Consider the following 27,298-nt stretch of genomic DNA (forward strand, 5'->3'; position numbering starts at 1 on the left):
AAACATATTAGCAAAACCATAGTTGTATCTGCTACCTAAATTAGGAACTTAAGAATATCTTTCTTCAGGACCTCTTTAAATTTTTTTACAATTTCCTTAAAGGAGCCGCAAAGTTGTTAATGTTTTATGTACTGAGTAAGCATCATTAAAAAATTTAAGGATTTACACATTTTTTTTTATTTTATTGTTACAAATATTTACCTTTGTGCTTCCGTAAAAAGTCAATGCTCTTCTGCAGTACAGTGGATTTATCCATCTTCCGAGCATTACCTGGAAGCATGGAACCCAGCTCTTTGATAAGTACATTAAACTGATCTCGACGCTTCTTTTCAGACTTGTTTCTAGACACTCTGAAAAACAAAACAGAAACTGTTTTATAACAACTATAAAACTTTCTTGTAATAAGCTGCATAGTACTGCCACGTTCCTGATGCAAACAGCCCCTTAAGAATTTCTGCTGTGAGAACTGTAACAAAAACACCTAGTCCGTATCTCAGGCACCATTTTTGAAGAGTTGCTTCCTCCTTCTCATGGAGCGGTGCAGCTAAGCCTTTGGAATAAAGCTCTCTTTTAGAAAAATACAAGTCATTAAACCACATTTATAAATACACAACATCTCTGAAGAATAACAGTAAAATAAATGCTGTTGAGTAATATGGTTATTTATAAAAGAATCTCATTTTTAGTGTTTAGAAATCACCCTGGTAAGTTCAAGTGTACAAGTATAGGACATTTCTTAGCTTTAAATAACTTAAAACTTACCTTTTTGCTTTATCTTTGTCATCTTCTTCCACCAGCCCATCAAAAATGCTTCCATCATTTCTGAAAGAAACAAAAATAAATAAATGTTGGGAGTGTAAAATTTCTCTCTTGTGGATTCCAATCACAATGAATGGGGGGGAGAGGAAGAGGTCATTATTTATCATCTCCATTACATCAAGAAATCGAAGCACTGTTTTACTGTGATTTCTCACAAGGACCATCATCAATCACCTGAAGCCAAGTCTGCTCGAAGTTCTCCTTTTAGGAAATTTACTAAAGAAAAAGCCAAAAACCATTACATTTCTGACACATCTCAGAAGTTTTTTTTTTACTATTTCTAATGAGAACTTACAACCCTATGCAAACACTTAATTGAACACTAGTTAATTTTATTTTCCTATGTTCTTGATTATTTGCATTACCTTACCCTTTTGAAAACATGAGAGAGGACATATGTAATTTATTTTTACGTATTGGTAACTTCCATTCCAATCATTGGAAATATTTATAGTAAGAAAGTATATTTTTCTTAAATACTGAAGTATTATTAATGAAGACAGCTGACGAATATGTTATACTTCATCCATGTATGTAACTTTATAAATATACAATTAATATCAATGTTAAACCGTGACAGCAATTACTCATTATATTTACTTCTTCACCATGTATCATATAACTTTTCCTCAGCTTGACAACTGTCCATGTACTGCTAAAGACGTATTAAAATATTAAAATGAGAACATGTTTTCCTCTGAAGATGCCTCAGTATACTTCATACAACACCTTTGTTTCATTTCCTTTTGTTTGAACAGTAAAGTCAGAACTGATACACATTCTTCTGTTTTCCAAAACTGCTGTATAATGGACTTTCATATTTTATTTCTCTAACTTCTTCTGTCTGCTTTCAGTCTATTTAGTGCTGTCCACACTGACCTCTGCGTGTTCACCCTTAATTTTTTTATCCTAATGTTTCCTTCCCTTAAGGCAAGTAACTGTCCTTCTAAAAAGCTTAGGTCATCTCTCTGATTTAAAACTGATAAATCATCAAGCAACTGTACGTTACGATAAGCAGTGATGTTACGAAGTAACTATTTTGTATACTACTACAGAAACAAAGCCTTTAAAAGGAATATATTCAAAAGGCTGAAGTTTCAGTGAAATGCCACAAAACTTCACTAAAATTTACAAGTCTCAATCATTTTAGAAGTTTTACCCTTTGCTTTTATTGTTATTTATTTTGATTGGGTTTAATCTTCTGTAGATTTGATGCAAGTATAATTTCCTGAAGTTTCAAAAATGGTAATATACAGAATATTAAGGACAGATGTTCACCTAAGCTGCTAAGAAAGTCCAGCTCAAGGAATCAAGTAGAGAACATGTCTCAGCTATTACTTTTCCTTTGTAATAGGTTAACAGGTCACTTTACTATCACCTCCAGCACCCCATATCATTTAAATGTATTTGTTTTCCTTAAATATTGAAGTACTAAAAAAAAAAAAATCCAAGTACACATTAAAAATCAGCTCAGCTTGCATAGATGCTGTGCCACAGCTGAAAACAAGTAATACATTTTACGATTAATCTCAAGCAATAAAAATCATAATTTCCAATGACAACAGAAGAACACATCTAACAACTACCAAAATAACTTTGTCAAAAATAGCCAAAAACTCACTCCTCTTATTTTTTGCATAAACTAATATTCTGTATATATTATCCATAAGAAAAATACTACTAAAGGAAGTGTTGAACAGTATTTTCCTCTAAACTCTCAGTATCTATTAACATACCTGTCTGCAATGGAGCTCATTTTATGGGTACTTATGGTAAAAAACATAACATATCACACTTTAGTCTTGTGGTAGACATTTGTACGTTTGCCTGTAAGAGAAGAAATAATATCAAAATGTGACTCTGGAGGGGCAAACAAGTTCTTTATTAAAGCATACTGAAGTTTTCATTTGCTCTACAAGCTGCTCTTAAATCTTCCCCTCTCCTCCAACCTTCTGCTCTGCTCTCCTACCTTCTCTAATGGAGTCTCCATTACCATCATAACCTGGACCTTATTATCTCATTTTACATGACAGAGAGTTCAAGAGAACACTGTTTTATTAAATGCCACGATAAACAACTCTGGACTACACCAATATAAACCTTTTTCTGACTCTGACATCAGATACAACTTTTCATCTTTATTTTACCTTTTAACTAAAACACTCATCATTCTGAAGGTTGACCAGATGTAAAATACACTCCTCAGTTGTAATACGTTCTATTTAGAAATTGTGCAAAGTATTTGGGATATAGTATTTCACAGCTATAATTTATTTGTTACTATATTTTTTTCTTGAGCACATTGTTATAATAGACATGTGAAATGATAACAATAAGATACATATTAGACTGTGATGTCCATACTGTAAGAAAGTTAGTTAACCTGGCCATTTCATAAAGCAGTCACTTTATTAAAGTTTCAGCAGGAAGTTTTAGGTTTTCCAGCTGTACGTATGATTTTGAATAATGTGAATGAAATATTAATAGTAAGAGAAGAAATATAAAATTAAAATAAGTATTTAACTCAGCAAGTACCTACCCTTAGGTACCCAAAATTCACAAAATTACATAGGTTATGGAAAGACAGAAAGTCAAACATAAACCAGTACAATTGAACCTTTTTCTTTGACATAGAGAAGTCAGTTGTCAGAGGCTGCTCAAATGGAGCAGCAAGACTGTAACACTGTCAATGATTAAGGTACAACTGCATACAACAAAAAGTTTTATATTGAGCTGAACTTGTAGATCTTCAGGAATTTTTATTATGTTACAAACTTAATAGTAAAAAGGCATTGCATTTATTTCAAAGGAGCCGGTTTTAGTCACTTCAGTGACTCATAGTTTCTGAGAAGGAAGGATTTGCTTGTTTCTGAGAGTGCCAAATCCAGTGAAACTTGCAGTGTCAATACCACAAGAAATATGGCAGCAACTCCATGATCCACAGTCTGCAAAACATTCCGGGAAAATCTTATCCCAGTTTTTTAATATATGGGGAAACTGAGGAAGAAAGCTTATGTTTAACCAAACTGTCTCAGACTCTACAACAGCCACAAAAGATGCAGGCTTCCTTCACGAGACTGGCATTTTTGCCCACGAAGTTTCATAACCTGAGTGCAGCAGGAAAGTAAATGGGAGAGCTGTGCAGCAGCACAATCTCTTTCAAGGTACATCACAAGGTATGCATGTGGTTTTGCCCAAATGCCCCATGAGCCCTCTCACCCACTTCTTCAGTTAATATGACTCAACTTTGCCTTGCCTTTACTCTCCAAAATCTAGTTCTCTGAAGACACACTGGAAGCCAACCACTCCTTCACTCCAATTCTTCAAACCAACAATTGCATTGGCCATACTGACAAATTAAATTCCCCAAATCAGCTGGCCAAGTTTTATAAAGTAATGGAGTTGCACTATTTGAAAACCAGCCAGAAATGGCACGAGGAAAGTAAATTATGAAGTATTTGTTTGAATTTTTGTCAAAAGCATGCAGCAACAGAAGGTTGCTCAGCAGTAAAAGCAAAACACCATCGCTGGCATGGAATTAAATTTAAAATCAAGACACCAGTTAGAAACTTGTTTTCATTTAGATTACATAGTATGCACTAATACAGGTATGCACTAATTACACTTTTAGATCTGTGTTAATTTTTAAACAAATTTGGTACCTAACATTATAGGCAGCAAGAGTAATATGAAATTCTGAAGGAAAAATGATATATTGTTCCCTTAACCTGTAAAAAATACATATACAGCTAACTACAGAAAACTTTCACCCCTGACATAACTGACATCTTCACATCAGTTGTATGTAAAACAACGTAATAGTACTTTCACTTTAACAAAGCACTCGATTTCTACAGTTCAGTAGAATCATTCACTTGTTACCGTATACAAATCCTATGTCAGAACTGGCAACTTAGATTTGGTATCCAAGACAAATAGTTAAAAGAACTTAAAGACTACAGGAGATGCGCCTGTAGTGCATTTGTTTCTCACTTTTCAAGGTCTGACCCTTCTGTCTTTGCATCCGAATTTGAAAGATGCTGAACATTCTCAGTGCTTATACATGCCAATGGATAAGACTGCAGAGATAATTCAGTGAAACCAGTCAAGTTTAAAGCAAACACTGCAGAAATCAAGGACTACATCTATTTCCAAGATTCAAATTCAGCTGTGTTCTGGAGAACAAAAGGCACTACTTAACACTGCTACTCTGCCCTTTAGTGTTGATAACTGAAAGACATAGGAACCTTATTAATTACAATTTTACCTTTTACACTTTCGGACTTGTTAAAGTATGAGGCTTAGGGATGAAACCTGATTCCTCTGAAGAACAATGTGGAGTTAGCTTTATCTTCTTCTGCAGAAAAGCATTAAATTCTGAACTGTGAAAAAATAAAAAAGGAGAGGTTTAAAATCAATGAGTTTTAAAATGATCACTTTTTTTTTAATAAAAGTGAAGTAATCATTCCAACAAGAGTAATTTTTAAATGCAATAGTCTGCTTATTAGAAATATCTCAAGTATTTCACTATCCGCATTCACCTTGCTTTTCTCCTTGATAAGCAGAATATTCTGACACAATTTCGTCTCTGCTTTAAGCTAACACTTTATGCTTTTCTTTAATCTTGACACCATTTTTACTTTTGAATGCCATATCACTCACACCATCCACATCTTCACTTCCACTTGCTACCTTCAAAGTATATCTTTATACCATTTTAAAAACCTTTTCTGCTGAAACTCTTATTTGGGCCTCTCCTGGCTCTCCCTGTTACATCTTCTCTTCTCTAAGTCTCCAAAATTGCCACTCTCAGGACTCCAAAATCTGTGAAATGCTGCTGGCAACTAGCAAAGATGCCCAGCTGCATTATTGCTACTCCCTCAAACACAGCCATTAACCCCTTCTTTCAAAACCCACTACAAAAACACTTTCAAGAATGTATTGCAAACTTATCTCACAAATGTACTTTTTCCATAAAAAAAACCTCAGCACCAGTATAAGTGATCACTAAATTCCAGTCTCTTTATACCATTACATTTCATTTATACAGTTTCTTGCCTTGAACCATACTACTTTCCACACTTCAAAGTTACATGAAATCAGTTTTTTCTCTCATCTTTATCCTGTTTCTATCTGCCTTGTTTACTGTTCTTAAAATAAAACGTATTCACTACACAATGTACTTGTACGACTTCTGAAAAAAAATTATTTTAAAGCATATTAATTACTAAAAAGGAAGGTGGGATATAAAAACTAAACCTATGCTACTCTTAAATTCGTTAATGGAGTCTATGGACAACACCAGGATTATCTCTTATTTGATTAGAAAAACTAAGTTTCTCTTTCCCCTGCACCTAACAGAGGTTCTCAAGTGGTTAAAATACAGATGCAAATATTAACATAGGAAGTTAAAGCATAGCAGAACAATCTGCCAACAGAAGAAAAACAATTACAGCATGATTCAGTGGAGCCACTCGTTCTTTTCTGGCCAAACAACCTGCTGGCCCATTGACCTACTTTTTTAGGCGCTTACAGCCTCCTCTCCTATTCTGTTTTGCTCCTTTTGACAAGTGCAAACATTAATAGTGACAAAGAGTCCCATGGAAGTCTCGGTTACAGAGACTGCAACATGAAACCCGTGTTTTTAAACTGCTTGGAGTTAACAACTCTGCCAGCTCTCACCCAGCTCCTAACAGAGTTCTAATGAGGAAAATTTTAGACCTCATCTCTGCGGTATGTAGAGGTGCATTTTTTAAAAAAATCAGAACTAAACACTTAAGATAAACACCACAGGACTTAAGCACAAAACGATATTTGATCATGCCCAAAACTGAATGAAGGAAGAGGAGGGTTTTAAGGACACTTCCAAAAGGGATTTTAAGATGAGGAGGAAAGGAATGTTTATGTCATAAATGGCCATAAGCAAGCTTAAACCAGACCAAAAGGAAAGCTAATCACAGTGGAAAAGCTTTTGTAACCAAACCCACATAGATCCCTAACTCAGTAGAAATGGCATGCGTGTGAAAGCCAGAAGAAAGGTTAAGACGCCTACACACCAGCATTGTCAGCCACAAGTGTTCAAAGGTCATGGGTCTGTCTCTACAGTTCATGAGGTTTTTTTTTAATACAATGAATTATGTGTATTTCTCTCTAGATACTATGTCTTTTGTACACATTCAGTGCATGTTTTCAAACTAGAAACTTACTATCTTTAAGAATGCTGAAGCCCTCAAAATCCTTAGCTGCTGCCATGGATATACAAACTATTAATAAACAACATTGCTCAATCTGTAGCAAAATCACAAAAACTAGCAACACTGCATATGCTGACTTACTACTCACAGAGAAACAGTTAGTTTTTGGGTGCCAAGTTATTGCTCGGCCACAGAAACAAGGTTCTGAGTAAGTCATAGGATAAAAAGCCACTGTGATGGTTTTGCTTGGGATAGAGTTAATTTTCTTCACAGCAGCAAGTAGCTGTGTTTTGGATTTGTACTGAAAACAGTGTTGATGACAGAGATGTTTTCGTTACTGCTGAGCAGGGCTTACACTGAGTCAAGGCCTTTTCTGCTCCTCACCCCACCCCACCAGCGAGTGGGCTGGGGGTGCACGAGAAGGTGGGAGGGGGCACAGGCAGGACAGCTGACCCCAACTGACCCAAGGGATATCCCATACCATATGACATCATGATCAGTATATAAAGCTGGGGGTGGAAGAACAAGGAAGGGGGGGACGTTTGGAGTGATGGCATTTGTCTTCCCAAGTAACCGTTACACGTGATGGAGCCCTGCTTTCCTGGAGGTGGCTGAGCACCTGCCTGCCCATGGGAAGCAGTGAATCAATTCCTTGGTTTGCTTTGATTCCATGTGTGGCTTTTGCTTTACCTGTTGAACTGTCTTTATCTCAACACATGAGTTTTTCTCACTTTTACTCTTCTGATTCTCTCCCCCATCCCACTGCGGGGGGAGTGAGTGAGCAGCTGCGTGGTGCTGCGTTGCTGGCTGGGGTTAAACCACATGAGCTACAATCCAACCTAAGGTAATTGTGAAAAGTTCACACCATCTGATAGAACATTCCCTGTTTTAGACTGAAAGAATTTCAGTAACATCTGTCCAGTGTTATCAACAATACTGGTATGCATGCTGGTGATATTAAGTCCTAGAAACAAATACAAAGATTGAACAAACTGTGAAATTACACTACAGTCTTGCTCATGATAGATGTTCTGTCAAGACAGAACTGAAAATGGATGGGACACTAGACACTGTATTGTCTGTACTTAATTTTGTATATAATCAGTTACTGAAACCCTTAGGTCTCCAGCACTTCAACATAAAGACAGCATGGCTAAATATTTTTGAGGAAGAATCAATATTGCCCTCATATTGTAAAAAAGACTTATATAAAAATGTCTTGATTTTAAGTAATATTTTCGTGACTTTACAGATTACAGTGCTCAGACAGAATTAATGCAAGATGGCATGTATTATTAAGACAAATAATTTCTCCCAGGAAAGATCCCAGGAAAAATATAGGAAACAATACAGTTTTCCGACACTACAGTTTCTGCAAACAGAAACAGATTAACTTCTTTAATACAACCTGATCTCTGTGTCATAACCCTATTTTGCCAGGGGAATAGACTAGTTATTATAATCACTGAGGACAAGCTTTAGAGATCTTGTTTAAAGAATCAAAATCACAGCACACCAGTCTGCACTTCTTCAGCACCCGATGCCCCAGCAGAGCTTTAACACTAGTTACATACCAGGGTAAGCAAGCCGAGGAGCAGAAAAATCACACTGTGAGCAAACAGCTGAGCAGAACCTGACTCCCAACATAAGCACAGCACCAAAAGTCCTATTCACTACACAGATTCCGAGGATATTTATAAACCACCTTGATAGTACTTTCCGTGAGCACACAAACATTTGTTTCTGATAACCTGGATTATGAACTTTGGGGATTTACTGTACTGGGACATGCCACTGTAATGGGCAAACAGAAATCCATCCATTATCTCATTTCCAGAATAGTGCATCACCATCACTCATGTTTTCCATTTTGGTCTTTGCTGCATAGATTTACTCCCAGCCCAACCATTTTTCTCTTTAGCTTTTTCTTTTCTGGAGGTGGGGTAGAGGGAAGGAGAAGGGGAATAATTTATTTTGGTTTAGTTCCTCTCTAATAGCCATAGACTTCCACAGAGAGCGAGAGATGTTTAGACAGGCAAACCATAACCTGCCCTCTAATCAGATATAGGCTGGCCTAATAGAACAAGCCAGCAGGTTTTGAGGTATTTGCTCCTTTGCTTGCAATAGTATACTCACCAACAGAAAGCAAATTAGGATAATCACTGATTGATCCCTTCTCACTAATCAAAGGCTATGTGTTAAAACATTGTGTTTTTAAAACTGACATATGTCTCCTTCATTTTCACCTCAAAATAAAAAAAAGGCAAAACAAACAAAAATAGCAGAAGATAGGGCTGAAAGGAATTTGAAGAAATGCTGTCCAAACTTTGCAGCTGAAAAGGTTATCCTAGCAGCTGGGAACGGTCATGTATTGCAAACTATTCTCTACCATGTCAACAAACCAACTGCAATCTTGGTCTGTACTTGTGCAGAAGAGCTGACACACCCCAGAAATGACATTTTCTGTAGATAAACACACTCTAACAGCAGGTGTACATCTTAGCCTACTTCACATGAAAACAGAGTAGAAGAGGGTTGCTTCTAGTGCAGACATCCAAACAACTTGATCCCAAGATGGGCTTTTAATAGGAAAACTTGTGAGTGGACAGGAGTCCTGGCAGAACAGCTTGCTCAGGGCCATTACCTTTGCAGGGAGCAGACAAAGCCACATCTGTGTGCAATATAATGACAAAAAGGCAGCAGGGCACGTGACTGGTGGTGCACGTTACCATTATCAGAATAACTCATCCAGTCTCAAGTCTGCTCCTGAGGAACTTCTGGAAAAGTGGCTAAAACCAAGTGGTCCATGGGAGAGATGAACTGCCTGGTAGGAGGCCTGTTCTGGTAGTGCTCAGCAATATCACAGATTTAGTTGAGCTATAAAGGCACTTGAGAGAGTGCATACTATTTGCCCACAGACCTATTTGTACGTAGTCCAAATAAACAGCGGCAGCTGGAAAGAGCCTACAGATCACCATGAGCAGGAGAGAACATAGCAACCACAGAGGTAAAAAGAGGTTACATTATTAGGAATGGTTTGTCACACAGATGGGTCCTTGTCTACTCCCTGCAAAGGTAATGGACCTAAGCAAGCTGCTCTGACAAGTCTGGTTAAAAGTCACCATAAATAAGATCCTCATAGAAACATGGATGATGAAGATTACAGGAAAAAGCAATTTTGTCCTGCATTCTTCATGTATTAGACCATCCTGCCACCAGGAGAGAACTTTGCTCTGTAACTCAGGACTGAATGCAGTTTGCAATTTTCATCTCTCTACCTCACGGTTAAAGGAAACACCTCTCTCTACCTCACGGTTAGAGGAAACACCCCTGCCCACCTGTTCCAGATCATCTGGGGTGATTTCTGCTCAACCAGCTCTTCTGCTACCACCCTTCCGCTCTTCTCTGGAGTCTGCATCTCCTTCCTCTTCCTCACCACAGAGAAAGGCCCACAGCTCTCTTCCTGATAGGGTGTAGCTCTAATCTTAGTTCAGACTGCAGTGAAGATAAGTGCAAGAAAGCTGTAAGATGCGTCTGACTCTTCACATGGGCTATGTAGGAGCCTGCGCATATCTGTCCACATACCCCACTGATCTGGCCTCTGACTCGCTGATTTGACTTCTCGCTGATCCTCAGATCTGCCTCCTCACCGGGAACTTGCTGGCCATCTGGGCACTTGCCAGATCCTGGCTGCTCTCCCCTGGGAGCAGCCTGCCCCTCCACCGCCCTGGGAGCGACCAGGACAGTGCTCAGCAGATTGCCAGGCTTCTAACAAAACTGGTCCTTGACAGTGGGGTGCTGAACCACTTACCAGGCTTTTTTTCCCCTCCCCATCCCTTTCCAGGCTGTTTGTATTATCTTTGCCTTCTAGGATCCAAATTAACTGCATTTGGAGATAGCTGAGGTGTTGCTTATGCACTCTGTTCAAATTATTAACAAAGATTATTAAAATAAAGTCATTATAATACTGATTTTCAGAGTTTGTCAGTGAACCCTCTCCATGTTTCGGAAAACTGTAAAGGATCATCAAGAAAGTACAAACCTAACTAAGTTTGTAAGATAAATTTGAAAGGCGGTGTTTAATGATCAGGCCATCAGAAACAATTGCTATTCTTCCATATTCTAATTTAAAATATTTGCTCAGTCCTTTCTATGCACAGTTCCTCACTGGACATCCCCTTCCTCCAATAACAAAGCCGTAAGTGTGGCAGAAATGCTTGTAAATCCTGTGCAACTAGTCTGTACAAGAGAAAGACTGTGGCTACATGTTAGGTGCCACTTGCACCTGCTGTTACGTATAAGACTCCACCCTGCCCCTTGTCACCCTCCTGTGGCTTTTACTGGTGGAGCACACCCCTTCAGCTCCAGGCACGCACTGAAGTAGATTTGTGAAACGATGTGTCTAAAAGAACCCACGTATCACACAGTTTTAAATAAAATCGTTATTATCTTGTTCTTATTAAAAAGCGTGGCTTCATGTACCTTTGAAAATTGGCACTGCTGAGGAACAGTACCCCTCTGCAAAGAGGAGCAAGAATCTCTTAACTACATCTGCCCACTCCTGGATCTGTAACAGGGAACCATGGGTTAGAGTTAAGAGTATGCATTGTGTTTGCACATCTAAAATACAATTTAACTCGTAATCAAAGCCTGGCTGAAATATACACCTACTGCCTCCTTAAATGGTGCTTAACAAAAAAAACCTCAGTCCTTCACAACATGAGTTTTAATCAAGAGAACCTAACATGTTAGAGTTATAATTCAAAACTGAAAATCTTCACATCTCTGTAAATCTCCATTTCCTTTAATGGGATTCTGAGCAGAAACAACCTGCACCCAGCCAGCTCAGGGACAGATCCCAAATTTATGCTCACTGCACTGTGGAAGAAGTGCTGGAGATGGTTTAAAATCTGGAGATTCTGCTATCCTCTCTCACAGGAGGAACTCAAACTTGGTATATTTTACAACGAACAAATAAAATCCCAGCTTCCTTCTTCCAGTCTCTTAAATAGAACTGAGAAGGTAGAGAATTTACAGGGTTTTTTTGGAAGTTCAAAAGGGGAAAAAATACCACACACACATGCTCACAAATTTAAATTCCCACTGATTATTACTAATCATCAAGTGAAGATAATTTCTCAATATTAACAGAAATTTAAGGAAAAAAACCTTTAAAATATGGTACCAAAATATCTATGCTGGAGCCTGGAGTTAACACCACTTTGAAATGATTCATCCAATTACAAATATGCATATTTCTGAAACAGAGCATTAACAATTTAAAACGTTTTGTATCAGATACAGATGTTACTTTAAACAACAATTTGTCTGCAATGGTTTTTCTCAGAGCTTAAGTAGTACAAAGGATACTAATACATCTAACCAAAGAGGAAAAATTAAACACACTATTCCTTACACTGAAAAATATACATGAAAAATCATGGAGAAATGAGACAAAGAGTTAAACATTGCTTTCCCTCTACCCCAATAACAAGAGGGAAGAATGTCTAGATATAGGAAGTAAACTGATTTTTGAAAACTGTCCTAGAGAAAATTCATTCCCAAATTCAGGAGACAAAATTATTACACGTTCAATGCAGGAAAACACCAAGTAAATTCTTCTTCCATTCCATACAAAAATTACTGCTTGGTGTTGATAAACTCATGTTTAAATTTAGAAAACGAGACTTTACAATTATTATTACTGCACCAAAAACAAACACTCAGCTATCCACTACAGTTAATCTTGAAAAAAACATGAACCTACATGTTAGGCGAGCATCTTAAATGCATGTCTGTGTTGCAAGGTCGGAAAGGTAGCTAAAAAGCAGGTTTTGAAATTCACACAAATGAACCTTTCCAAAATTCTATCCTACACCAGAAAAATCTACCCAATGAAGACTTATTAGCTTTTATATCCAAATGAATGCTTACACTTTTTACATATCTCACTACTGCATTCTAAAATAGTCAGAAATCCAAGAAGTCAACAGATAGCCAAGAGGGCCTGTAAGAAGTTACACAAGTTATTTCTGCATCCAATGCCTTTACAGTCTATTTAGGAGAAATTTTAAGGATATAGCTATCAGTCTTAAATTAGTTTTCCTTGATTTATAATCCACCTTACTTTTTAAGGGACAACCAACTATTTAATATCAACAGCTTACTGCTTTAAGATACCATTATCTACCACATCCAAACATCAAGAAACATTTTACTGCTTCTCAGTTACACACATTAAAAAGGCGTAGAAGGGGCAGAGGGGAAGTGGCATGCCAAGCCAGACAACTCAATGAAATGAACTCAAGGTTTTGGGGTTTTTCAGGGGTTGGGTTTTTTTTGTTTGGTTGGGGTTTTTTGTTTTGTTTTTGTTTTGTTTTTGTTTTTGTTGGTTGTTTTGTTTTTTTAAACAGGAGACAAAGACTTATTCCTAACTCATGGACTGGGAACCCACCTAGGATGTGGGAGTAACAGACTAAGTACTTCCTCCAAATCAGTCCTCAGGTGAAGAATTGTCACACATAAGAAAGCAAGAACAATATATACATAGATCATGCAGGTAACTACATGGCTACAGATACTAGGCACTTCACACTCTAGCAGTTATATTTGTAAGCACTTTTATCAAACTCCTTGGTCAAGCTGAAACTTTTCATGTTAGCCTTTGATAATTACTTTGAATGCTCATTTCCATACCCATATTAAACTCCCTCTCTTCTGCTAACATTAGTATCCATGATCACACAGTTAACACAGCCTAAAACTAACCCAAATATTGTTTCCTTCAGCTAAATCAACTAAATTTGTTGCACCATATGGCTGCTCAAAAGCTGTGTTGGCACAGGGGAAGGGGAAGCAGTGAATCACCAGGTTAGACATCTTTTGGCAACAGTGCCATTTCATGCTGACCTACGCCATGTGTTAAATTACTACCAGAGAACAAAATTAGGAAAAATGACATTCAAATTTGTGCTAAAAGAAACAAGTGTTGTAGCTACTACTTGAGAGGTCTGCTTTATATTTAAATGAAACATCTGTATTTTCCCATCCATTGCTGCATCTTATGTGGCAACCCGCGACAAATGAAATTTCTGGACAGAATGAGATTTGCTTATATACGCTGACCCAGACTCATGGGTCAGCTTCTGGATATGAAAACAAATCCAGAACTCAGCCTTAGAGTCAATGGAAAACTCAAGCAAGACATAAAGCACAGGAGTATATATACCTGACATGTTGGTAAGTAGTTATCAACCTATCTATCAAATAACATGTGAATTAGCAGGAACCGTGACTGTTTTAAGATGATCCCCAGTACAGATAATTATACAAGGGTATTCACCTAAATGAATAATATGAAACTAAGTAAATTTAATGAAAGAATGATTTATACCAACAGCAGGTATTTGTAACTCTTAGAATTGTACAAGTGTACCGAACAGACACATATAAAAAAATATTAGACGGTTGCTAACAGCAACACCCAGGAAAAAGTGACAGGTGTTTCAGAAAGCTAATATTTAATATGAAACTTAATTATCCATCTCATGCAGAAATGCAAACATGTAAATAAAACACTTAAAATATTTAGTGATGGGCATAATTTTTTTTCCAAGTTGATTGCACAATCCTTGATTTGTGCAGCTGTGGAAGCGCTTCTGATGCTTAGATTTCCCAGCATGGGTGACTCATGCACAGCTAAATTATTCTGTAAAGCCTTTGTGAAGAGTGGACTGTTTGACTGCCTGAAGAACAGAAGTAGGCAGTGCACTTCACTGGAAAGCGTCTTCAAAAAGAAAGAAGTGAGACTTCACTTGCACATTTCCATAAAATGAGAGAGTAGGGAACATTTTAAGGTCCAACACGAAGCACAGACCAAGTCAAAAATTATCAAACAAGCAGCTTCTCCTCCCTGCCTCCCACCCCCCCTTTCCCCTAGAAGTCCTGCATGTCATCCTGGAGACCAGAAAGTGGTAACAAAAGAAAAAAGAATGATGTAGTAGGAAAACAGAACAGAACAAAACAAGGGAAATGCTAGTGGATGGTAACTTCAGTGTGTTCAAAAAATATGTGGCAAAATACACTTCTGTATTAGCATGCTTACTGTTATGCTCATAAGATTAACAAGACTTAACAAAAGTAAAGACTTACTTTTCTAAAATTCTGGTCTCTGCCAGTGGATCCTTCAGTGTTTTCCCCAATACAACACCTGTCATAGAAAAAGAAGTTAATACATTAAATAAAAACTCAGTACTATAGTTACAGAATTTCAAATGCCTGCATTGCACTACTCCTTAATTTCATTAAAAAAAACACTAGAGATACTCTTTTTCAGAACTTTCAGTATAACAATCCAGGCTCAGCTGGAATTACAGTGATTGCAAAACCTGAGATACAGGACAAGTTTTTCATATTACAGAGGCAACAAGTGCCTTAACAGGAAAGGGAAAAAAACCAAAACAAAATAAAAAAGTTTTGCAATTGATGCAGAGAGGAAATGTCTTAACTGTTGCCCTGGCTAAAGAATGGACAAAACCAAGGCAGAAAGACTTCACTTTTCTTGTGCCTGGAAACTATTTGCAAAACACTTTGTAACGACTTTTGGGGATCCTTTTACCACCCTGCTATAAGCAAGAATCAAAAGGAAAATGGAACATCAGCCAACGTTTAGTCAATAATTGGACTTGATCAGGCAGGAAAGAAAGATGGTGCATTATTTTAACAAAAGGGATAGTACTGCATGAACTAAGCAGAAACAGCTATGCAGCAACAAAGCATATGAAGTCAACTCTAAATTTAAGGTAATTTTACTGTAATCATTCTGCATAAATATTCTTACAGATATCGAAATAAAAAAGGAAGAACATCTTTACTGAAGTATTCAAATATTAGAGCACTGAACATAAGTGAATTTCTGAATGTTCAGTAAACACTGTTCAAAGGAAAACCATAGTTTGAAGTAGCACTGTTAACATCTCACCAACTGGTTTTTTAGCATTCTGTGTTTCTAAAACATTATCGATTTATGTAGGTATTAAATTTGGTCAAATTCTTTCTTCGTTCTCCTGAGCAGCAGCAGCATGCACTCCTCTGTGGCTTGCTACTGACACAAGTAAAAACTTTCAGAGCTTGTGCTGACTAAGCGAGTCCAGAAAACCTACTGACTTCACCTTCTGAGGGTCACCAGAGAAGCAGCAAAAGCAGGCTAACAAATTCCTTGTTTCCATAGATCAGCATGATCTTCAAAATGTTGGTTCTTTTTTTTAAATGAAAGCTTTCTGGACCTTGCAGACTAAATCAACACTCATAGCAAAAATTCTGTAAATTAACTCCCATTCCCTCAGCTCTTTCAAAAATATTTTAAGATCACGATATTGACTGGAAGACATAAAACGTACAATAATTGAGGAATTCCTAAGCCCAGCTTTTTTAAGCTTTGCTGCTACCATGTTTGAGATAAGATTAGGTAATGGGGAAGAAAAAAAATGTCACAAATTCAGGTCTTTTTAATATTTTGGGAAATTCAGGTTCTGCCCTGATACTTTCATATAAACTTTTTAAAAGTTTCAAATGAGTCCTCGAAGTCATTTACATTGATGAACTATTAGTCCTTTTTACTATCGACAATACTCAACACAAAATCATATCAACTACTTGGGACCATACTCACTACATTTATATGACTGTAAACTCTTTTCCTCAGCTTTTTTCTTTTTCTCTTTTACTACTTCTCCAGCTTTTCTTTCACAGAATGATCGGACCACACTGTTTCTATCTACCAAAACACATGTCTCGGTATGCTTACTTCTTGCCCTTCAAAGCCTTCTCTGCATTCTCAAGTTCTCAACACCTCCCAAATTAGTACAACGATATGTTATTTGCAAACATTTAGAACCTTCCCTTCCAGGTCATTACTGAAGATGCTAAAATTATCACTGCTTAAAAGACTGTCATCTCAACTAGCAAGTAGGACCTAGTTAAAAAAATCAAGTTGCACTAGAGGTATTTTACAATTAATATTTTAAATCAAAGCAAATGTGGTAATCCACCCCTTATAGGCTCTTTTCCCATTTTATTAACAGAACCTAACTTAGATCTTCCAAGTACTTAAGTCCTGAAAAGTAACATTAAGAAAGTATTTATAAAGGCATTATAGCTACTCCAATTTTCAATTAATATATCAGTTATCAAAAAGTAGAACTATAATCAGGTTTTACTTTCAATGGCAATTCTCTTCTGTTCAGAACATTGTGAATATGGTTTCAATGACCTAGGATCCTGCTAGTCGCCTATTTAACACTGGTATTGAGGAATTGGATTCCAAAAGCTATCAATATTTACAGGAAATCCTGAAACTAGTACAAAAGACATGTTGAGGCCACATGCTAGGAGGCTAATGAGAACAGCAGTATTGTATGCAAGCATACATTAAGACTTGAAAGAGTTTAGTTATGTCTAACACATTAAGAAATACGCAAATAGAGTGAGAATGAAATATACGCTTCAACATAACTGTGCAATATTCGTAAGACAAGATTACTTCAAATAATCAGGACTCTTCATAATGTGCTGGCTTACAGTTCTCATGATTTAACTTTCAACATTTTTCTTAATTTTAAATTGAGGCTTGTACCTGTCTCAGTGAGGCCTCCTCCCAAAGCATATATGAAGCAGCTAAGTACTAAATTTTGATTTTTACCTAATGCATTGGGTTTTTGCTAGCTAAAGTGCTACATACACACGTGGCAGTAATAATCGCTCTATTAGAAAGGACTGTACAAATTGAATGGAGATGTTTAAGCATAGGAAAATAAAATATGCTAGCTTTTGTTAGCAAGTGTGCAAGATTCTTGTGAATCTCTAAACTTAAAATTACACAGGGCAGATGGGGAGAACTCTTACAACTGTTACTTCAAGATAAAATGAGTTAACATGGGCAACTAAATATTACCTACATTTTCAAAACCTTAACAACTGCCACCTACAACCTCAAATTGAGGAATTGAGTCCAGGGCGGGGAATGGAAAAAAAAGAAATCTGTCCTGATTGGTTACAGCTCAATGCACAGAAAGACTGTAAGAACTGCAAACACCTATAAAGACCATCTCTTTTTCATTTTTTTTGTCTTGATTCTACTTAATGACTACAATAAAACACTGGCTTGGTTTTTTAAATGCAGATGAGCAGCTCAAGCAGAACACATGGGGTGGGAAGTATACAAATTCGAGAATTCTATAGAAAAATTATGAAATGAAAGAAATCAGATGATTCCCATTTTTAACAATTTAAGAATATAAGCAGGGAATAAAAACAGACTAAGCAATCAAAATTTCAGAAGGCAGTTATGATTTAGCAATTTGATTTACTGTGACTTGTAGCATTTATCTGTTTTCTCAACAGTTATTATTAACAGAAGTTGCAAAGAACATTCATGGCACTTTGAAAGCTGTAAATATTAGCACTGAAACTTATGTACCTATTCTACAAATCCAGTTATATCACAGATGATAATTGCCCTTACCTACTGACTTATAACCAAAGTGAACAATTTTGGCTACGTCTCCATTAGCAAGTAATCTGGAGCAGCAGAAATGGATCAGTAGATCAAAGCAGCTGGTGCTGACACTCCTACGCTAGGTGTTCAAGAAAGCTTATTTTGCATTAGATTTCACTTGATCTCCAGAAGCACCACCACCATCACACTGGCCATTCGAAGTTTTTCAGGGATTTAATAATTGACTCAGACCTGTACATCCCCAACAGAGACAGAAGGGCGTTCCGCACCTGCAGAAGAACTTAAAAACTAGTTTTCTGGGAAAGACATATAGTTCAAACACCCTGAGCAAGTATGTGGTATGGGGACATAATTGAGAGATTTTCTCCAAAACAATATTAATGATCCAAATAAAAATGGTAATACATACACTGGAATTTTATCCTACTTTTCTAAACCAGGCTAAGCAAAGCAGGTGTCATCTCACCAAACAGAATATTTGAGGGCACTGAAAGACTCTAGAAAAATTCACAGTATCACACAGAATCCCAGGTTGGAAGGGACCTCAGGGATCATCTAGTCCAACCTTTCTAGGAAGAGCACAGTCTGGACAAGGTGGCCCAGCACCCTGTCCAGACGACTCTTAAAGGTGTCCAACGTGGCCAAGTCAACCACTTCCCTGCGGAGATTATTCCAATGGTTGACTGTCCTCAATGTGAAAAATTTCCCTCTCATGTCCAATCGGAATCTCCCCAAGAGCAACTTGTGCCCATTCCCCCTTGTCCTCTCCATGTGAACCTCCATCTTCTTTGTAGCTACCACTTAAGTACTGGTACGTTGTAATGAGAGCACCTCTAAGCCTCCTTTTCTCAAGGCTGAACAAACCCAGCCTACCCTTGTATGGCAGGCTTCCCAGTCCTTTGATCATCTTGGTGGCCCTTCTCTGGACCCCTTCCAGCCTCTCCACATCCTTTTTGTATAGCAGGGACCAGAACTGGACACAGTACTCCAGGTGTGGCCTGACAAGCGCTGAGCAGAGTGGGATGATGACCTCTTTATCTCTGCTGATGATGCCCTTTTTGATGCAACCCAGCATCCTGTTGGCCTTCTTGGCTTTTACTCCTAACTCCTCACCACAATGAAATTAAGAAAAAAGGAAAAAAAAAGGAGAAAGATCGTAGTACATGGCAACCTATTGGCTACCACAAAAAACTCATTTTCCTTATTGCAGAATTCAGCAGAAGACATAAAACTGGATAACCCTATCACTTTGGCTTCATTTCTCTTTGCTTGCTTTCTTAACTCCATCTTTTACACCCCCCCAGCCCCTTTAAATATTTTATTTCCTTTCTTGTTTCCCCCTTATTTCTTTCAGGTGTTTCTCTCATTTATTTATTTCCTCCTATTACCTGTGCTATCAAATGCAGCAAGAGAAAACTGAAGATTCTGGCACATCTGAACTTTCAGACAGAGCTGTCATTGGTTTTTTTATTCAGCAATTCAGATGGTGTAGACTGAGACAAGCATGTAAGCACCACCACTGTGATTTAACTTGCCCTAACTCAAACAAAATTTAAAAGGGCTAAAGATGAACATGTGTTTGCTTCAATCATTCAAATCGATCTCTAAATCCAGTGCTGAGCAACTACATGAATTGAAAAAAAGCAGATTAATGACACAGGAATATTAGTCTACTATAAGGCTGAAATTAGCCTGGCTCTAAGCATCATCTCAGCGAACAGCCACAGGAATACCACGACGGAAATGCTAAGGGAAACCAATCTAGCAACTTATGTTATGGAAGAACTTCGTTACAGAAACACTAGATAAAGATATATTCAGCATATACACAGCCTTTTACCTTAGGAGGAAAGCCAGGAATATATTGCTTAATCTTTGCCTTTTTTTTTTCCCCTTCTGAGCTATGTCATTTGTTTATATAATAATTTAATCTTCTAGATATTAGGCTAAATGTCAGAGTTTCTCTTAGCACTGTAAGTTATAAACAGGATTTTGTCACACATGATTAACTCGTTAGTTGCTTAGAATAATCAAAATATTCAGACTCACCCAGTTTCACTGACATTCAATATAGAGCATCCAAGTAATTTTCCAGAAGAGTTTTGCAAATGGAAGAATGGGCTTCACTCTGCATTTGCTAAAAATTTAGATGAAAAGAAAATCAGATCTCTTTAAAACAATTCCTAAAGACAAATTGTCTTTTAAGAAAATGAAAAATAAACCACAAAATAACACTATACAAACTTTCACATGTACATAAATAGAACATTATACTTAAAATGATAATCCTTTTCATTTCACAAGCTTCCTTCTGTGTGGGCCTCGGCTTCAAAGTAAAACCCAGAGTTCGTAAATAATTCTGGTTTTAATAACAAATCAGTTAGAAGCAATTTTCATCAACATTAAATACAATTTATTTCATTGATTTTTTTAAACCCTATTAAGCAATTACAGAATTTTAATATGAATTCAATATACTTTTAATACATAAAAATCTAAGAAGCAATAAACCATTCCGTTTACTCCTACACTGAACACAAATTCCATCTTCCTATAACTCATGAACACCAGACACTCTTGGGTCACTTCAACACAAAAACCCCAAAATATTTGAAAATAAAGTTCAGTGCAGTCCTATAAGCAGCAAAACGGAGGGGCAGAAACGTCAAGATCATCCTCCACACTACACATTCTAGTTTCAGCATTAGAAAGTGGAACTGGAAGTCTTCAACTTGCCTCATAAGTCTGTCTTCATGTTTCACAATTTGAATCTTTAGACAAACAACCTGGTGATTTCTCCCACACAGCACCTCTCCCTCCTGTCTGCCTGGCCTAGGGTATACCTTGCTTTGGTCAGCAGCTCCACGACGTTATTTCATTAATTTAAGTCAACTCCACTGACCCAAATGTAAAACCTAAGATAATCTCTTAGCTTGCTCAGAAATTTTCTTTTCTCCCTTAAATTTCAGTTAGGAAACAAGAGACCATTTTCAGATCATTAGCTCCGTATACCCTATTAAACAAATTTTGATGTAATGAGTGGCAATTTTTCTTCACCGAGATAGCCAGCGCAGCCCCAATAATTACGACCAAGATAACTGCCCTACAATACTACATTTCCCATTCCTTGTGGATGAGCTCTGATTGTGTGCACATCTACAGTAGGCATATAACAACAAATCTGAATAAAAGAGTAGGTTGGCTTCACCGCTCTCCTGAGTAAATGTGGTTTTGCATAAGTAGTGACATGGGAACGTTTCCATAGAAGGACTGGGGCACTACTGCAAGGACTCACACATGCACACAAGTCAGTGAGAAGAAGTACAACTTTCAAATCTCTTTTCTATTTCTACAAATCAGTGTCAAAAGTATTTTCTCTCTATTTAGTTTTTTGCTTTTCATGCTTCTATGAAAAACATTAAAAAGTATAAAAAGATGTTTTTATTCAAGTAAATACAAAAGTTCTGTAACAGTTTTAAACTGATGATTTTTAGCACAAGTTAAAAAAGTAGTTCTGAGGAAGAAACACAAGTAAAAGGACTAATGAAAATGTAAAGATGAAGGGAAACAGGCCATGGAGAGACAAGCAGTAAACAAAGCTGATGCACACCCTGGAAAACACAAATTCTTAATAAGACAAAGCAGGTCCTTGTGGTCTGAAAAGGTTAGTTGAAAAGGAACCCCAAAGACGCAAAGCATGCATAAGTTTTCAGGATGTTTAAAAAGAAGTCTTTCGTAACTTTTAACCACACACAGCATGCATTGTTCAAAACAATATATTTTATGATCTGTTCCAAACACAAGACCATCAATAAGGAAGAAAAATCAAAAAATATAGAAAAATTGAATAAAAAATGCACAGCCATTATGGAAACACACTACTAAGGCAGTGTCTGGAGGACAGAATCAACAATAGATGGGGAATGGGGCTAAGGAAAAGCACAAAGAGTGCAGAAGAAAGTCTCCTTATTCAGTGTTTGTACCTGACATCACAATGGAGTAGAGGAGATTAGGCCTGTTTACTTCTCTCAGTCCAGCTAGAACATGCTCAGTAACTCTGTCTGGTTATGACTAAAAGGACTTGGAATACATCTACCTCATCTGATTTGGACAGATTGATTTAGGCAAATCATTGAACTGGTACCAACCGTATTTTCAGATATCTATCATGCCGCCTAAGAGGTTGGGATGACACACAAAAAAAATAGCCCAATACTGTAGCATAACAGTTTAAGTTTTCTCCTAAAACTGTGAATGCGTGTTTTAACATACGCAGTTGCTTTATCTTTCCAGTGGTAAGACCTTCGTTGCCTTTGGAATCAAGAAAAGAGTACCTTTCTCAGACACAGGCTGGCTTTTGGTAAAGTTTTAGCTGAAGCAGGTATATAACAAAATAATTACTGCTCAGTGATTTAAGTCTTGCTAAATTATAAGCAAATAGAATAGAAAGTGTCGAGCATCATTAACTACAAGCACTGCTACCTGTAACTGCATTCACGACCAAACTTCACGCACGACCAAACATCTCCAATGCATGCTAAGCCATTAGGAATACAGGAAGGCTTTCTGCCAGCAAGGCAAAATAATCCAGTTTCAGCAAGATTGGCACAATGTCTGATCTACCTAAATAGATCAGTTTCAAGGGAGCATCTGAAAAAGTTTAACAATAACATCTACAAAGAAAAAGTACGTGAACACATACATGAAGGCTATGGGGGACCACGGTCCTCATGATACATCGAATCAAAACCCCTTTGTCACTCATAAGACGAACCATAAACAAACCACCCTGTCATGTTTCTCTTTGCGTGACCATGGATGTACAAAGCAATCGGTAACCCTACTGAAAGATAAGACAAATACTGCAAAGATGAAAACCTGCACCTCCTAGCCCGTCTTCAGCTGAACAGTACGTAGTGTCCTATCAAGGAAGTGGGTAAATGCAACACTTCCACAAATAAGAGGACATGTGAACAGAGATATTGCTACTTGAACCTATTAGGATGCATTCTTTTGCTTTCTATATATTCTTACATCAGTGGAGCATTAAGCCCATTCTCCACTTTAGCGAGAGCATCTGCAAAAAAAAACCCCACCCCAAAAAGCTGTGAGCACTGCAATACATACGCTCATTCAGTACAACGCATCATTCTGCATAGCACACTTCGTTGCTGGGGACAGTGCCATCATGACTCTTCCCCCCCCCGCCCTAGTTTCCAAGGCAGCTCAGGTACAGTTATTTCAATTGTTTCATTCCATGCTCCAGTGTACACGATGAAAGCTTATTAAAAGCTTATTTGAAGTTTATTCTTGCCCCATACAAATTAATTTCAATCTCAAATTGAAGTGGAATGTCTTCCTTGCCTGAGGTTGAAAAAGAGATGCTTCTGTTTTAGGCATTACTGTTCTAGTAGCAATAAAATCTACATACTTACTTAAATTACCTAGAAATGCATTGTGCCTCGTAGAGTGGGTGGATAGCATTAGTAGTCCAAGTGTGATGTCATCTGAACAAAAGTCGTCTTTGGCACAGTCTTCTGAAAAACAACAACAAAAAACCCCACAGTTCTAAAAAGATGAATCCATTCAAAACAACTTTTAGAGCTGAGTCCTTGATTGCTGCTGTTTTCTCTCCTGCCATTTCAGTCACTTTATTTCCACCCCTAAACTGTCCACAATTTCACTTTCCAATTTCTCTATGCAACATAATGAAGTAAATACACATGAAGGAGAACTTCAAAAGTGCATACCACCTTTTACGTCACTTTGGCACTACCAGAAATCCAAATCTGCGAGACAAATGCAACAAGCCTAATGGTAACATTAAAGTTACAGTTCTAACAATGCCTACAAAGCATTAGTATTACAATTATTACATTACAATTGCTTTGGGGTATATTATGACCTTGCAGAACATCAATAATACACCAGGCAAATTTCTGAAAAGAAAATACATCAATACAGTCTTAACTCTGTGTGTGTACTACAGTTCAAACAGGACACGTGGTCTACCTCGAAACACAGTTTAAAACTCTCAGAGAACATGGCACACAACAGCGTAAGAAAGGCTCAAACATCTTCCCCTCACTAATGAAAAACTAATTTCAATAAGCTGTACTGAGCAGAAGCTAACTATACAATAGATATTTCTATACACAAACACTCTACTTACTCCACAAAAAAATACCTCCCTGTCTTCCACAGATCACAAACTCTGTAATCCCACATACAGTGCTGTGTTTTGAATACGCACGCGCCAATTTGGTAGCATAGTTTTTACTGCTGACAATCCTGCTGGGAAAACCACTGCCAGTTATCACTATTGATACTCTCTATTCAGCACTCCCATGTGGCAAAGTATATCCTTTCAGGTATACGTAAATCTGTTTCCTTCCATCAAATGCAAGCATAGGCAGATTTCCTTTGACATAAGATAAAAAAACCCCCAGGAACTTCAAACCCCGTTCTTTACCGCTCTGTGCCCCAGTACATAGAACCCAAAGAAGCAGCTGTCAAGGTGGGGTAGAAGGATACCTATGTTTGAAGAAGTTCTACTGGACAAGCCAAATGGGATAAGAAAGGTGGACCATTATCATCTACTTATCTACTTTTCTATACAGTAAAATGAAATAGTCTAGAGTTAGAAATCAATGTTTTGAATCAAATACCAGTATATAGCTATATAACTATATAGGGCAGGAAAAGTGCCCAGGTGCCATTTTAAAAAGCAACCTATAGAAGTTTATGAGAGATTATTTTTCATTTCTTATCCCAGCAGTATTAAAATTAACATAACTACATACAAATAAAGTATAAATTTAATTGACCATATAAAGGTAGTACCAGTTTAAAATAATTTTGAAATGCAATTGCAGTTATTTTAATGAAGTTTATGATCCTTTTGACTTAAAGTGGTAGTGCCTCAATTACCTTTGATGTTAGAAGCTTCTATAGCCCCACTTCAATTGTGCTGAAACTCATAAAAAGTCCTTCAGCTTATACAAAAACTGGGTGTAATAGGAGGCAGTGACAGAGCAACATGAAAACCTGAGACTGAATTTTCAGGCACAGTTGCCTATTTTGCCGCTCACTTTAAAAGCAAGTTAAATTGACAGCAAAATTTCTTAAGGGGTTAAAAGAAAAATTCTTAGTACTAGAATTTGCCCTGATATTCCTGCCAAACCAATCAAACCAGCACATTCTCAAATCCTTTTCCTGTCTCATCTTTTTTTTTTCCTTCATGAAAGCCAAACCCACCAACATAATTCATAAGTTTCTACATATCTTTTTCCTGCCCCAATTCCTAACACCTTCTAGTTACTCCTCATCTTGATTCAGACTACTCTTCTGATTTTATTATGCTTTCCAGATCCTGCAAAGTAACACATTTTCCCTCTTTTCCTTCAAATCCCTACACTATTTGGGCTTGCTTTATGCTGTCTTTTGCCTCTATAGTGTCATCTTCCTCTTTGCTGATCTACCTTATTCTGTTCTTAGAAATCCCAACTTGTTCAATTCACTCACTTAAGTGTGACTCACTTATTAATTTGAATCCTTGTTCCCCTTTCTGAGGTCATTCTCCTCATTTTCTATGTCAGTGAAATTCAGATCACAAGCTCTTCAAGGCTGGAACTGTATCTTATTATCTATGAAACATCATGCAAAGCTTTAGTGCAGCACAAAATGTTTAACTACTGCTTTTGAGCTGGAAAAAAAAACAATTTGAAAAAACTTAAGTACCGTATTTGAACAACAAAAACATTTTCAGAAAACATATTTTAAGCAAAATTGCTGAGATGTTAGAGGGTTATCATTGGAACTACCATATAGTTCCAAACTCTAGTTTCATCCTCAACCATGCAACTGCTAGTAGTAGCTTGATTATATATAATGAATGCTGCTGCTGTGGATGGCAAGAAAAACTATTTAATCACATTACTACATTAAAATTGACAGCGATGCGGGGGGAAATCTGCATTCCTATTCCGACAGTCCTTGGAAGATGTGATTCATGCTGCTACTTGCTTTTCTACTCACAGTCAGAGGAAAATCCGGTTTCCTTTATAATATTTGTTGTTACTGTGAAAACTACTTTAAAATAAGCACAAGTCAAAGTCACCTATTTTGCAGTCCATTATGAGATTTTAAAAATGAAGTATTTTAATACTTGAAATTAATGAATTCAAATTTGTGAATACTATAAAATTTGTGAAGATATCGGTTACTGAAGGCTTAAAAAGTATATCTGACATTTCTGAGCTGAGCAGGGAATTCTCTAGAAATGAAAGCAGCAAGCTAATAAAGTTTCCTTCACTTTCATCATTACTAAGACTAGGAGAAGTTTCTCTAAACCTATCAGCAGGACACACTACAATTCTCCACTGAGACTTGATAAAATCTTACAAGTTGAACATGATGAGGTAAATTTCAGTCTGCTGTTTATAATAATTAATAGGTAGTGCAAATACAGGCAAGACAGGAAAGAACCAGAGAAATGTCATTCTAGACAGAAGTCCAGCTCCTTCTGCTTTTCAACTAATAACTCCATGTTACAAGACAGAGGAGTAGTTGGCTTACAGGAACTCCCATTTGGAAGGTACTATCTTTTGTTCTTATGCTGAGAGAAAAATCTTATTCTTGGGCTATGAATGGACGTATTCCATAAAGTAACTGGTATGAACAGACATCCTTAGTCTGCACCCTTTCAGTATTATCTCTCCACTATTGAAAGCACTCATTTTCTGTGGCCTTTAAATTGAAAAGTCCTATT

At 37.2% G+C, this 27,298-nt stretch overlaps 1 protein-coding gene across 7 annotated transcripts in view; it reads right to left on the reverse strand.

The window, feature by feature from the left end:
- Window positions 1–27,298, reverse strand: part of CLOCK (clock circadian regulator) — a 68,115-nt gene that overhangs the window by 32,786 nt on the left and 8,031 nt on the right. For 3 of the 7 annotated variants that reach the window (XM_064449460.1, XM_064449464.1, XM_064449458.1), the window contains exons 2-8: window positions 23,964–24,065; window positions 20,578–20,665; window positions 15,165–15,222; window positions 5,087–5,201; window positions 2,556–2,646; window positions 763–822; window positions 202–350 (exon numbers count right to left, since the gene is read on the reverse strand). In XM_064449460.1, the coding sequence (XP_064305530.1) occupies window positions 202–350; window positions 763–822; window positions 2,556–2,602 (256 nt within the window). In that variant the 5' untranslated portion in view covers window positions 2,603–2,646; window positions 5,087–5,201; window positions 15,165–15,222; window positions 20,578–20,665; window positions 23,964–24,065. Of the gene's footprint in view, window positions 1–201; window positions 351–762; window positions 823–2,555; window positions 2,647–5,086; window positions 5,202–10,351; window positions 10,493–12,868; window positions 12,883–15,164; window positions 15,223–20,577; window positions 20,666–23,963; window positions 24,066–27,298 lie in introns of those variants that run through there. The other 4 variants (XM_064449461.1, XM_064449462.1, XM_064449463.1 and 1 more) reach the window with 4 other exon arrangements.

The sequence above is a fragment of the Phalacrocorax carbo genome, chromosome 4 (assembly GCF_963921805.1).
Source record: "Phalacrocorax carbo chromosome 4, bPhaCar2.1, whole genome shotgun sequence".
Taxonomy (NCBI): Eukaryota; Metazoa; Chordata; class Aves; order Suliformes; family Phalacrocoracidae; genus Phalacrocorax; species Phalacrocorax carbo.